Source organism: Ursus arctos, unplaced genomic scaffold (genome assembly GCF_023065955.2).
Source record: "Ursus arctos isolate Adak ecotype North America unplaced genomic scaffold, UrsArc2.0 scaffold_4, whole genome shotgun sequence".
In the NCBI taxonomy this organism is placed as follows: Eukaryota; Metazoa; Chordata; class Mammalia; order Carnivora; family Ursidae; genus Ursus; species Ursus arctos.
Genome location: NW_026623056.1, coordinates 24,468,073 through 24,483,461, shown reverse-complemented (window position 1 = coordinate 24,483,461; position 15,389 = coordinate 24,468,073). Strand labels below are relative to the sequence as shown.

Sequence of the window (15,389 nt, the reverse complement as noted above, 5' to 3'; positions counted from 1 at the left end):
CCCTTAGGTTAACCTCTTTTCTTTGACTGTGCACTCAAGCCAGTTTTGAAATGCAGCTGTATATAAATATAAATTAATGATATGTTTTAAAAGAAGCTTATTCTGTAGAGAGGTCTTCTCAACAATTATGCAAAAATCTTGCCACTTTTAACATAGGTATATTTAAATACAAATTTATTTTAAGCTGTAGAAAACTCAAAACCTCTTACTTTAGGGGTCTCAAATAAGACCACTGATTAATAGAGAGCTCTTTCAGAAGGATATTTTAAAAAGCATTCTGCTTGTAAAAAAATGCTCAAAATACATCGGTCTGCTGCCACCTAGGGGTTACTCTGTGAAACGTGGCATTAAACAACGTACAACTTGATACAGTTCTTTTAAATAATTATTTAGAGATTTTAATGATATAAATAAAGAATTACACTATAAGAAAAAGCACCATAAAAATTGTTTTTGCAGTATGATTTCCACTATGCAAATGGACTGTTATGTCATACACATGCACACACAACTACATATAGAAAGAGTTGAACAGATATATATAAAAATGTTAACTAAAATTACTTCTAGTTCGGGGGATTATAAGTGACTTATATGGAATATTAAGGAATTTTTAAATAAGTGACTATTTCCTTTTGCATTTTTTTACATTTGTTTATTGCATTTCCACAACAAGAATGTACATTTTCTAACATAAAAAAGTTAATTCTTGGGTGCCTGGGTGGCTCAGTCGTTAAGGGTCTGCCTTCGGCTCAGGTCATGTTGCCAGCGTTCTGGGATGGAGCCCTGCATCAGGCTCCCTGCTCAGCGGGAAGCCTGCTTCTCCCTCTCCCACTCCTCCTGCTCGTATTCCGTCTCTCACTACCTCTTTCGCTGTCAAATAAATAAATAAAATCTTAAAAAAACCACAAAACTTAATTTTTTTTTTTAAAGATTTTGTTTATTGATTTTTTTATCAGAAAGTGAGAGCACAAGCAGGGGGAGTGGCAGAGGGAGAGGCAGACTCCCCGCTGAGCAGGGAGCCCGATGTGGGGGTCGATCACAGAACCCTGACATCATGATCTGAGCTGAAGGCAGATGCTTAACCAGCTGAGCCACCCAGGTGCCCCCCAAAAGTTAATTCTTAAAAAAAAAATTAAAAAGTGGGTTAGTGCCCATTATCTGCATATAAAATCTTATAGTGTGTAAAATATAAACTAGTAATACCTTAGAAAAGACAGGAATTAGGTTATTCTTCATAAATCACACATACTTTCCCCAGCAGATCAAAGGATTTAAAACTAATGCTAAAGTTGTAGTTCGCTTTTAAGCATCTAAGCAACGATCACTAAAAGCATTTCCCCTTGTTTTTGGACACCTTACCTCAGAATCTACAAAATGCCTTTGGTAGTAGTAAAAGCCTCTTCGACAAAGGTTACAATGGTTTAGAGCTGTTTTTAAGAAGTGTCTTCTATACACTTGGTGCCACGTATCTTTAATCTAAAATGAAAAAAGAACACAAAAAACAAAGAGTTACCATACACTCTGTAGGCTGACCACATTCTGAAAAGTCATCCAAAGAGTTTACTTGTAAAAAAAATAGTTAAAACTAATGGTAATGTTATTATTCTACCAATCTTTTTTATCCATTAAAAAAAATTTTTTAAGACAAAGATTAGATTTACCACTACTCTGACCCCTTACCAGTTTATGTAATTCCAAATGTGCAATGTTTTTAAACAAGCATTGTTATTATATTCCTACAAGCATCCTGTAGAGTAGATAGGGTTGAGATTATTCACTGCCCTAGTCAGACGTAAGGAGCCCCAAGGAAAAAGGGGTGTTGAGCTTAATCTAAGGACAGAGTTAGGCCTAGGAAGCTGGTCTCAGACCATGTCCATCAATGCAACAGTATTTCCTTTTTGATTACTACACTTCATTGTTACCACAGCAAAACGACCCCCCTAATGTCATTACTATGTAGTTTGTTAGAGTGTTCAAGGTTCTTTCACACCATTATCTTTTCTGAGCATGACAGTAATAATGTTAAGTAGGTATAACAAATATCATCAACACTATATGACAGATGAGGAAAGTGGAAGTTCAAAGAGATTAGTTACTAATGGTACTATTACTAATAAATGGGATGAAACTGTGCTAGAATTCACATCTCTGACATCTAGCCCACCTGCTATTCTTGTTATAATACTTTGCTAATTATTTCATAGCTTCATAAAGTACCCTGAACAAAATGTCTCTTGGAAAAAACCTGAGATTTTCTTGCTCAGAAAAAGTAATTAAGATATATAGCCAAGGCATATCCTAATATGTGGGCAAAGTACAAATGTGGATAAATTAAATTTATATTCAACTAATAGTTTCATGTAATCATTAGTTTTAATTTCATTTTCAATTTATAAATAATGCTAGATGTAACAGCTTGAACTGCTTTGAGTTTGACCTGCTTTCTTTTCTTGTTCTGACCTCTGGTGGAATTTATATTAAGTATACTCATTTCTCTGGTGCAGAAACATAAATAGTAGATAATCTCAAAAAGAATTTATGTGTGGCTCTGAAATTTATTATATGATTATTTTCCCCCTTAGAACTATTTTTCTAATTGGATTTCACTTAATTTAAGCTAATATTATAATGAAATTTCGATCCCTCACACCCTGACTGGGGCACACAGGCCCAGAAAGTTATTTTTAAAAAATTTTTCCAAATAAGCATCATGAAGGTAAGTAAAACATAGTCTAAACTGTAATTATTTTTATTCTTATGTTTATTATGAAAGAGGAAAATGAGACAGAACCCTAAGGCACTATCCAATTTAATAAAAACTTAACATTCGTCTTTTTTCTAAACCTACTCATACCTGATTAAGGTACAACTGACCGAGAAAGCACACAGATAAATGAATCATATTGAAGCAGAACGTGTATCTGCAATCTGAAGCAGTGTAGTGGGGTGCAGAGATGTGGCTGAAGAACCCCCTCCTGCCAGAGCTCCCTGCTGAACTTGCCCAGGTACGTCACTTTTCTAAGTCTCAATCTCCTCACTTAGAAATTAAAGCATTACACTTAATAAAGGAATACTGAAAATAAATCTCTACTCCGTGCACAATCAAAATGACTGTTTTCACTGTCAGCAAAAGTATACACGACCAGAGTCAAATCAAGCACTTAAATATCCAAGTAACATGTGAGAAGTAGTCACATTTCACCACGAGAAACAAAGATTAAGGAAGCAAGTTCATGCTTATCAGCAATATGTATTACCAAGCTTGGGTCCACTTCTACTCCTCGGGATTCGAGGTTCTTTCGGACTGTGGTTATCTCATCGCTCGCCAGATAGGCTGGGTGCTCCTCATTACACTTCAACATCTTCTCCAATTCGTTCTTGGTTTCGTTGTGGACAAACTTTAAATTGTTTAAAAGAGAGCTGTGTTTTAGACGGTTCATGACACTTATGAAAAATTTTAATAAATAGATTGCTATTGCACAATAGGGTACCCGAGCTCCACATAAGAAACAAGAAAGAACATAGTATCTTGGCTTATGAATACAGGACAACCGACTTACAAAGGCAGAATAAGCTGGACTTAGGCAAGGGAAAAAAACCCCAAACAAACAAATAAACAAAACAAAAGACAAACAAATTAGCCTTGTTATGTATTTTACTTTTGCTGAAGTGTTTTATCATCATAGTACCAGGTACCTTACTATATAGCTTCTTGACCTTAGGGTAGGGTATCAGTCTAGGAAAAAGGACCCTGAATACATGGGAACAGATAATGTTCTATAAATGATTCGTATCTAAGAACTGGATGACTATAAGGACTTGCACCTGCTGACATGTTTCTTTTCTGATAAATTAAATATGAAATTCAGAGTTGGGATTTAAAAAAAAAAAGTCTTTTCATTAAAAATTGTGCTTTAGACTGCTTTTCCAAGGTGCCTATCATCCTCCCTTTTTAAGATTTTATTTTTTATTTATTTATTTTAAAGATTTTTATTTATTTATTTGAGAGAGCAAGCAAGGACGAGACAGAAAGCAGGAGACAGAGAGAGCACAAGCAGGGGAAGGGGCAGAGAGAGGGAGAAGCAGACTCCATGCTGAGCAGGGAGCGCAAAGTGGGGCTCCAACCCAGGACCCTGGGATCATGACCTGACCTGATAGGCAGACGCTTAACTGACTGAGCTACCCAGGTACCCCTAAGATTTTTTTAAGTAATCTCTACACCCAATAGGGGGCTTGAGCTTATAACCCTGAGATCGAGGGTAGCACCCTCCACCAACTGAGCCAGCCAGGTGCCCCCCAAGGTGCCTATCATTCTTAAATGTACTTCCAATCTCTTTTCTCCTAATTGTTTGCAGTCTGATGACCCAAAGAAGAAAACATATACATACTAGTGATAAAATTGAAAATAAGACTCTTATACAGTGTCAAATTACGTTTATCTTTTCTTTTTTCAATCCTTTCAAAATTCCATGGTAAAAGAAACTAGCTTCAAATTCACTAATTACTCTGAACAAGCTACTACCACAACACTCTGCCCCAAAATGTAGCAAGCTACAGTATTTTTGAGTACTTACAGAAGAATACAATGTAAATGTAAATAACTGGCTTATAAATGAAACTACTAATTAATATTCTCTGAAAGTATGACACTTTAGAAGAGCTATTACTTAATGAAGAGAAATTTTACAGTTTTCTTAAACATCTGCCCTTGGTCTGAAGTAAGAAGGAAATCTCTAAGTTAGATGATATTCCCCAACTCTTGTCTTGTTTTCACTTCTGTCTGTCCACCTATACCCCTGACCACACTGGGTCTTCAGGAGGACACTACTCTCCCATCCATCCTGAACAAGATCTCCACAGTTCAGCTCAGACACGGTGAGAATGTTTCAAAGGGATGGATTTTTCCCTAGAAAACTAAGTAAAATGTAAAAAAAAGTACAGAATAGTTTACAGAGCATAGACTTCTTATCTTTAACACAGGACAATTTTCAATTTCTTTTCCTGCTAAATCAGTTATTCAAAAAGACAGAAGGAATTGTTACACAGCAACCTAAACTTGCAGCGTGAGACGGGGACAGTCTCAACCTCTTCTAGAATCTGTTTCTCACAGTAACCTCTGGGAATTAGGTCTAGAACAGTGGTTTTCCACAGGGAACAGGAAGGATAAAAAGGTTAGAGAATGAGAACTTGATTCAGTGAGTCTGACAGGAGGGGCTTTCTTTTGAAACAGCAAATGAAACATAACACATACAAACACCTCCCCAGGCAGTCCTGATGTCCCTCCCCCTACACCCCCAATTATGGCCTCTGTTCTAGAGTCAGTCTGGGTCTTATACATGCTGCCCTGAAGCCCTGAGAAGGCTTGAAGGGTTTCCATATTCCTCTCCTAGGCCACAGATCCCTGCATTAATCTTCAAACTAATTCCTCTACTTCTCTTGCAGGGATCCTGTATGGGTTCAAATTCCTGAGAAAATCACTTACAACTACGAATTATTTCTGAGAGTGTTTAACCAAAGCACATTTGCCACTAGTTGCTGAGGCAAGTTGCCATCATTGATTACTCTGGAGACTTTAGGCCTAATTTCCCTTAAGCCATGATGGTCAGACACCATTTTTGTTCCAAGTTTATCTGCCTCGCGTCAGTTCTTTTCAATCAATTCTTCTTCTAGTCTTAAGATCAGAAACCTCTGATGGATCTCCTAGAAATTCTTTTCTGACAGACTTCGTCCTCTCAGCCCATGTGTCGAGAGAGATAACTGATGCTCCCTGAAAACACGCATGATCCAACCACTAACTCTGTCCACTTCCTCGGCTTCTCTCCAGTCTCTTAATGACTCATTTTTCCACAAGAATCCTATCAGAAAAAAGAGAAGAGGAAGACTGACCCTTTACTTTTTTTTAAGACAAACTGGAACTCACATCTGATAGACAGCTTATGAAAAAAAAAAGCATGAAACTAATCTGTATATATATAATATATATATATATACACACACACACAAATATATATATATATATACATATATAGTGTTGATTATATAACTTATTTCTGTATTTAAGATGGAAACAAAAAAATAAAAAAACAGGAATGACATGGCATTTGGTAATTTTCCATTTTTAAAATTTTTTCTCTTGATATTTCTGTACCTCGGTCTCCTTTAATTACATGCATTCAAAGACTGAAGGAAAGAAAGGGGATTGGATTCCACCTCTTTTTCTTATTCATTACTTCCTTCACTTATGTATTTTGGTCCTATATTCTGTTTTCTCTCTTTTGTTTAAGGAATGAACGTAAGCATGAGATGTGGTGTAAAACTGAATGCTAGCTAGGAAGAGAAGCTGTAACAATAAGGAATAAAAAGATGGTACGGGATGGGGACTTGAATGATCTGTACATCTTCCCTCTATTCATTTGTCAAGTTATTTACACTTGCCTTTACCATTTTGTTCTTCTGAAGTGCTCATTAAACATTTACTGAATGAATAAATTCTACAGTTCTACTTCCTATCTGAATTTTTATACCTATTTTGGGAACACAGCAGCAAGCTAACAGAAAAATCCAGAGGTAACAACAGATGAGGCAAAAGTCACTATAGCTTTTATTCTAATCACATCCACTCTACATCCTCCGAAATCCTTGTCATTTTTTATTTCTGTTCATAACTTTAATTTTCGCTTTACCTCAAAGAGGGAATTGAAATAAAGTAATCTACCACAAGAGGGGCATGGTTCATCTCCCCTTCCTCTTAATAACACAGCTACTTCACTTAAAATAAAACAAAACAAAACAAACCCAACTTTCTTTTGTAGTTTTCTATTTTATCTAAAGATTCATTATAGTTTAGAAAGGCTGATACAAAACATTTGAAATTATTAAGCTTGGTCTGGAGGCACGCAAAACCTGTATTTTAATGCCTGATAAAATAAATGAAATTGTATCACAACACAGAGGTTTGTTTTTTACCTGTTCTTGGGTCCGGTTCTTCCAGTATAACCACCTCTTTTTCCAATCTGGACCTATCATGTTTTCAATTGCATTTTCAGCTAGAAAAATTAAAACAAATTTTTTTTTAATTCATCAAGAATTTTATCACTTACCAAGTACATAAATTATAACTAATAATAAACAGTCTTGCTTACTTAACTATTTCAAACTGCTGTATCAATATAAAGTCAGCTGAAATAAAAAGATTACAGGATTGATGCGGTACATATATAAGAAATAATTTAATTTGTAAAGTTCCTGTAAGTATAGAGACAAACACTAAAACAGTCTTCAATTACAGTTTTTTAGAATATGAGCACATATAAACGTGTCTGGTTTGTACTAAGCACTTGACTGAAAAATCTCACAAAAAATATTTAACTATAATATTAATGACAAAGACTATAAAATGCTGGTTTCATTTATTTTTTAAAACTTTTTTTGTTTTAAACCAATGTTCATCAAGTTGGATAATTCCTTCACCACTGGGAATACTCAAAACTCAATAACCTGTGTCCCTACTTACTATCCTTGAGACGAGCTTGAAGAGTTTCTTCCATAAAATAAATAGCTGCATCCCACTGCTGTTTATCAGATATGGAACGGTCTTCTAAAGCATTGTGCTGAATAACCCTCTGAAGCAACAAGTAAAGAAAAACAGCTAATTTGATTTATGCCTTATCATCATAGCAATTTTATTCAAATAGACAGCTTATCAAATACACAATATAATAGATGTACCTAAAACATAAAAGTATGTTGCTTCCATGCAAATGCAGGAGGTCCTATTACCTGCCTATCTGTCAGCTTTCTTCCAAAAGAATGAAAAGTGAAGATTTTTTCCTATACCAAATTAAATGAGCTACGTATAAGATAGACAGAGGCATATTATACATATAACTACATAAAACCTGCACCTAGAACCCTAGTTCTCAGGAGTTAATGATTCAGATCACCGCTACCTCTTCTTTTTGCCATATGATCTGTGTGTCCGCATTTTCAAAAAAGAGGAGAAAAACAACCACTGTCTCACTGTTAACATCAATGAAAAGTATAAAAGAGAGAAGCTTAAAAAGTCTGGACAACCATAAGCAAATGTGAGGTATTTATTATAAGAACACCAATTTCTAAATTTTATAAGCCTTGAATGAATGAATGAAAAAGGACACTTCTTGCAGAAAGCTAATCCTAAGGCATTTAACAAGAATGAATATAGTTTTTAAATATGAAGACAAACACTTGTTTAAAAATAAATTGTAATTACAACCAGCCCCCAGTGAGATATGCATTTTCCTAGAAAACCGTTCCATCTTCTCTTTCAGCGGGGCCTCCTCCTAGCTGTCCGAGCAGAGCAGGTGCTTAAAAGGTTTATGGTGATGCACGTGTTCTACATAACAAAAGATCTGTTGGAGGTGGAGGATTTTGTGAAGGTCAAGAGCCAGGCTTTGTAATTAGAGCAGGGCTTGAGTCTGAGCTTTGCCAAGGACAATAAGACGACTGCTTAAGAACTAAATAAAATAGTGCTTACAAAATACATTGTAGAGTTTCTGGCACCTTTCAAGCATTCAACATGTGGTAGTTAGCATTGTTTTAGGAGTCTAATATTTTATGACTCAAATCCACTGAAAAGCAATGCATCTAATTCCTTTCACTACCACCAAGGGTAAAATGAGAAGCAGCTATCTGAGCCATCTGTGGTTCAGGCCCATGTAATGGCTAGTGGACAACAATCTGTGGCAGTTTATAGAAGCCTGTTTACTACGAAGTTTGACTTTTCTCTGAAACGACAGCCATGAAAGAAAAAGCAGAGAACTGTTAAAGGGCTGATTACAGAGAGTTAAACTACTTCTTTCCCTCATTATTTGAAATTCAGAACCTTATTGAAATGGTCGTATAAAAGTAACTTCTTATAAAAAGGGTATCAATTTGAGAAATTATATAAAACTGTGAGGCTGACACCGTAATACATAAATGACGTACCAAGCTGTCCTCCGCAAAATCATTCCACTTGTGGCGTTTAATACTTTCTTCTTTAACAGCCTCTTTAAGTTTATCAAATATGTCATCATGCTCTTTCCCTTTTGGTTCTGTCATGAAGCGGGAAAATTCTTCTTGTAGGGTCTCCCAAGCAACCTAGATTTAAAAGGAAAAAAGCTGTATTTTACTACGTAGTTTAATATGTAACATGACAAACACGTGAATTTAAGACAAATAGATGTAAAAGTCAACTTATCACAAAATACATATGAAACTACAATGGTTTCTTCTTTTTTTAAGGCAGCAAATATAAACTCTGGCCTAGAGATCTCACACTGGTAGCTGGTGGGATAGATCTGGAGTCCTGACATGTTTTGCTAGACATACGGTGTTTTAAATTTTAAAAAATCAGTAGCCAACACTAAAAACAGACTTCATATAAAATGCTTCCAGCCTCTCTTGAACTATCTGGCACCACTGTACCCGCATTCCTACATAACTAACTGGAGTTGAACAGGGGCCGCCCCCTTGAGACAGGTCTGCACTCCAATCAGCCACCGCGGTTAGTTCATTTGTTTCATTCTGTACAACACTTGAGTTTGCCTGCTGTAGAAAGTTTAAAATGTCATAATGGTTTAGTCTTCTTCACATCTTTGCCTTTATGCAAATATATGAAGCAACGCATCAACATCTTCAATTAAACTGAGTATTACTTATATTCAATGTAAGTAATAGTCAACCTATATTATAGCTAACTTGGAACCACCTGGCCAGTGAAAGGAAGAGCATAGTGTCAAAAGTAACTAAGAACTAGATCTTCTTGTGACTAAGTGAGCTAGTTAATGCTGTATTTTTTATTTAGCCCTCCTCATTTTAAACATTAAGAAATCACGGCATAAACAACGCGACTGTCCAAGAATACCCAGTGAGGTATGAGAATCTAGGTTTCCTGACCCTTTAGCAGATCCACATCTTTCTGCCACCCCCAAGCATGAAGGGAGAAAGCAGCAGGAGACAGAATGATCACTTCTCTGCTGAGCCTTAGGATGTGACCACATCCTACCACGGGACAGGGCCCGGATGTCAGGGCCAGGTGTGAGAAGAGCTAGTGGAGTGGTGGCAGCAGTTCTCTAGTTATTTTAGGGGTAAATGTGTCGAGAACGGACAGGGGTCAGCTATACGCAGCTTTGGTAGAACAGCTCTCAGTTCTTCTAAAGAGAAGCTTGAACCAGCTGAGAAAAGAGGTGAGGAAGCCAGGAGTGGAACAGGATGGGAGAGCGGGGAAATACACCCAAGTAATTAAACAGTTGACATTTTCAAAGTAATGAAAAATAAAATTATCTTTAACACTGATCCCCATTTTGCGAGCAACCTCACACGGAAGCACAGGACACGCTGAGTCTTTGCGAGAATAATCATTCTTTAGGCAATGCGCACGGCAGATCAACTTAGATGACGACCATCACAGTAACAGCAGGCACTGTGCAGTTACTGTGAGCCAGGCACGTCTACATACTACATACATACATATTCATTTACTCCTTATAACAATCTGTGAGGTAGGCAACATTATCATCCCTAACGTACAAATAAACAGGGAGCTTAAGCACCTAGTCCAAGGATCACACAGCTACTAAGTGGTAGAGACCACGTGTAACAGAAAAGCATTCTTCAAGGTACTTCCCTATAATTCCTAGTCTAACCTTCTGGCAGGATCCTAACTAAGGAAATGATTATTTAAGTATAATTGAGCTCTGCAGAAAATCAATAAACGAAATGTTTCATCCATTAAACATTTTCCTTATGGAACCCTTAACCACAGAAAAAGTTAAAAGCATTTCACATTCAAGCAAATTTCGTTGGTTTTGTTACATGCTATCTTTGGAACAGAACCAATACCCTCAGACCAGCACTATACCAATTAGTAAATTTTTATAATGGTAGGTAGTCACTGGTAGTAGCATTAAGATTAATCCCAATACAGAGATGAGGAGTAAAGAATAAATGGAGCATAATGACCCAAAGGAGAGACAGTGGCTGCAATGGGAATAAAACCTAAAATTCACTGCTCCTACTCCCTTCAGATAATGCTTCTTACCCATTTAATTAAATTATATCCTAACCTCTACTGCTTTATTAGGAAGCTGTTTATCAGTCCACTGTTTAAGCTTGATATCCACTGTTGTATTAAAAGTCCCTGAATTCATGGTCTGTGCAGCTGGAAGATAGATATTTTCAATCACGTGAGTTGATACTCTTTCCCACAAAGACTGCTGAAGGATTTCTTCCCTGAAATTTAAAAAAAAAAAAGTTTCAAAAACACCAAATTTAAATATTGTTTTTAAAAACAGCTTTATTGAAGTATCATTCACTTACAATAAATTGCACATATTTAAAGCTTTGACATATGACACACCTGTGTGCATCACCACAATCAAGACTATAAACTTATCTGTCATCTCCAAAACTTTTAGCCATTCGATCTGTTTTATTACTAGAGATTGGCTTATATTTTCTAGAACTGTATATAAATGCAACCATACAGTATACTCTTATTTCGTCTGTCTTCTTTCATTCAGCATATTCTGAGATTCAGCCATACTGCTGTATATTTATGTTTCACTTCTTTTTATTGCTGAGTAGTATTCCACTATATGAATCTATTTATCTATTTACCTGCTAATGGACATCTGGGTTGCTTCCCATTATTGGCTATTCCAAATAAAGCTGCTATGAGCATTCACTGTACGGACATACACTGTTGCTCCTCTTGGGTAAAATATCTAGGATTGGAATAGCTTATCATACGGCAGTCATATAAATAACTATTTATGGTACTGCCAAACAGTTTTTCAAAATGGTTGAACTATTTTACATTCCCACCAGCACAGGATGAGACGCTCTACATCTTACCAACAGTTGATACGGTTAGTCATTCTGCCAGGTTTACAGTGGTACCTCACTGTGGTTTTCATTTGCATTTCACTAATGACTGATACTTCTGAACATCTTTTGGGGTGCTTATTTGCCTAATATTAATACATACTTTATATGTATTGACTGTGAAGTGGAGTCCAAGTCTGAGAACTTCTTGGTATAATTTTAACAAGTTATCAGACCACAGCACAAAGAGATGTTACGGGATATTGCTAAGTAAAACTGTAAGTAAAAAAGTAAAACTATCCAACACATCATGATAAATAAAGGTAACAATACAAAAGATGGATAATCAAGTTGAGAATCTTTCCTGCCTTAAAAGACATCTTAGAAGAACACAGATCTCTAAACAAGAAAAAGACAACTATTTCAGTCAAGAAAAAAAAACCTGAACTCTCAAGAAAATATTTATTTGGCTTCTCCCAAACTAATTTCCACTGTAAGATAACATTACACCACACAAAAACATTCTGCTTACCAAAAGTGTTCGTTGTCAAGAGTAACCTCAACCCTCTACTACGCAGCCATAAAGCTCAGGGTAACAGAAACATCCCTGCTGTCCAAAGGCCAAGCTGCAATTTTCTTGGTTGAGGAGTGTCAACAATCCCTTCTATCTAAAACTCTTCATAATCACTCAACATCTTGTATAAATCAAGTCTCCTGAGTCAATGAGTTTATAGCTGCTGGTTTCCCCTTGCTAACTTTTGGGTCTTTTCTCAGTGACAACCAGAACACCAAAGAGTGTGAAGAAAGGATACACCACCGGGGACCAAAAGGACAAAGTCAATTTAGTCATGGTGTTAATGACAGATAATGATGGGGGAAAATTTTAGGAGCAAGCTGGAAGAAAAAAAAGCTTCTCAGGGTCTCATATTCACATATAATTTTAAACACAAATTCAAGATTTCTGAAAGATGAACAAAAGGCCAGGATCCAGCCTCTGACCACCAGACTTTTTGCTGCTCCTGCCTCAGAACAGACTTGGTCTATTATCTCTTCCTTGGAGTCTGGGCAGGAAGTGACATCCCAGACACCCTTTCAAGGAGGTAATAACAAAATCCCAGACCATCAAATCCCGACAAGCCTAAGGTAACTTTCTCACAGGAGGCTGCTTTCTAATCCACCACAGGTTAGCTGCTGTCACCTACCCTCACCCCCCATCCTGCCCTTTCACCATCAAGCTGCTGTCCTCTGTCTACACTCCCCCTGCTCCCCTTCATCATAATCATGTTTATTGTGCCCCCAATACTCTTTTCCATAACAAAAAACCACTTTACATTCTCACTCTTTCCGTGTTCCTTACATCCTCAAACCTTTCCTGGCTCTCCCTTCCAGCAGTGGTTGTCCTTACATTCTGCTGACCAGAAGGTGCTCAGAGTTATAGTGGAAGCCATGTTCTCCTCACCTCATAATCTCTCCTTCGGACCATTAGTTCTCGACTCTCACGCAAAAATCCCTGTGCTGCGGCCAGTGCATGTGCTTACGCTGTCCCCCACCCTGACGTGCACCCCTACTCACATTTCCTAGCATATGTTACGTGACTGTAGACTTTTCCAACCTAAATTTTGCCATCATTTAGGGAAAATTCCACATATACACAAAATACAATTAACGTTATAGTTCTACGTATTCCCTTCATCTTCTCCAGGAACTTTACCTCCATTTTACTCCATTTTAATGAAAACACTTTTCAAAATGGAAATTCCTTGTTTCAAAGCAGAGGACTCAATCTATATAATAATTTCAACCAATACAGAAAATGTAAGAAGTCCTCCATAATTCCTCTTTCAGTAGTACAATCACTATTCACAGCTTAATTTATCAATAAAAACATTTAATGCTTGCATAAATATTTGTGTGTTTATGTAAGTGGATCATACTACACAGACTGCTTTATAAATACTTTTAAAAATTAAAAGCACGTTACAGTTTTCCATGTCAACATCCTGTATTTTTCAATGGCACCACAGTAATCCACTCTATGAATAAATCAAACATGTTCATTTCAAATAGAATACATATGTTTTCAATTTTTTTACACTTATACATAAAACAACAGTGAAGATTCTTATATGTTCATCTTTGTCAAATATACCTTCATTCCTACAAATTCGCAGCAATGTAATTATTGGATAGAAATGTACTCACTGTTTAACTGGCTTCTCCATTACATCCCATCACTAAATCCTGTCAATTCTATCTTCTAGGTAACTTCTCAGATATATCAAAACTGTCTCCCTCTTCTCCATCTGCACAACCACTATTCAAATTTGAGCCACCATCACCTCTTATCTACATAATTTCAACAGCAACTGCCTCTTTGTTCACTGCCCCCTTCTTCATAGCATTCCACTTTCCCTACTACAAAGATCTTTCTAAAATGCAAATCTGCCCCAAAGTTATTCAGCGGCCCTCGGTGCTCATGGGATAAATTCCAAGCTTCTGAACACGGCACGTATGGCCCTTGATAATCTGATCTTGTTTGTATCTACTGTTTTATATCCTGTCACTTGCCTCCTTCTGTGCTAAAGCCAGAGGTAACAGCCTTCAGCTACCTGTGTCACCCTGCTTGCTCTCACCTCCTGGGCTCTGCAATTTTCCTGTCACTGCCTTTACCTAACACCTTTAACCCTTTAAAATCTAGGATTATGATATCAGAAATCTTTCTCAATTCCTCAACTCTGAGTTAGGGGACTCCACTGCGCATTCCCATTTTCCTTCCACTCTTTTAACAAAATAAACTTAATACTTTTAACCAAAAGTTATATGCGGACCATTCATACCATTTTTTAAAAAGTGTATTTCTATCAATACAGCCAGCTGTCCTAAATGACATATGAAAAAGAGATAAATCTATAATAATGGTCACATAATGTTAATGGTATACCAATCTCTCCTGCTTAACGTCAGCTATCAATTTCTGATGATCAGGTATATTGTGTGAAATGATGAGAGCCTATTTCTGCCTCATGCGTCATATGTCAAATATAAACCCCCAACAACTTTCAAATATAGTTACAATAGAGTAGAACGCCTATAAGTAAATTATAAACTATCACGTTCAGTGATATACTTGTAATACTGCTTCCAGATCAAAATATAGATCAAATAGTCCTGGCAATTAAATAATTAATATCTTAGTCACGCACCCTAAAATATCACATAAGGCATATGCAAAAACAAAACTACTACTTAAGACAATAACTACTACAACACAAAAATAAAATGCTTTGGGTACGATGCAGTTGAATTCAGTGTGGTATGAACAGTTACAATTAGGACTTGCTATTTTGATCTATGTTTGTGTCAAGCTATAGAGCCTGAAAAAAAAAAAAGCTGATGAAAAGATACAGAATCATCTGATCCAGCAGTTCACAGAATAAATCTCCAGCAGCCAGATGTGCTACCTCTCTCCCTTGCCTTCTCAATAGGCAACCCGGACATACAGGCTTCTCATCCTTTCACAATTCCCTTCAGCCACCTGC

The 15,389-nt window shown here is 36.7% G+C and overlaps 1 protein-coding gene across 4 annotated transcripts in view; it reads right to left on the bottom strand.

The window, feature by feature from the left end:
• Positions 1–15,389, bottom strand: part of OPA1 (OPA1 mitochondrial dynamin like GTPase) — an 83,501-nt gene that overhangs the window by 24,285 nt on the left and 43,827 nt on the right. For all 4 annotated transcript variants that reach the window (XM_026496413.4, XM_026496418.4, XM_026496407.4 and 1 more), the window contains 6 exons: positions 11,091–11,256; positions 8,971–9,123; positions 7,517–7,625; positions 6,970–7,049; positions 3,261–3,401; positions 1,363–1,479 (listed from right to left, as the gene is read on the bottom strand). In XM_026496413.4, the coding sequence (XP_026352198.2) occupies positions 1,363–1,479; positions 3,261–3,401; positions 6,970–7,049; positions 7,517–7,625; positions 8,971–9,123; positions 11,091–11,256 (766 nt within the window). The remainder of the gene's footprint in view (positions 1–1,362; positions 1,480–3,260; positions 3,402–6,969; positions 7,050–7,516; positions 7,626–8,970; positions 9,124–11,090; positions 11,257–15,389) is intronic.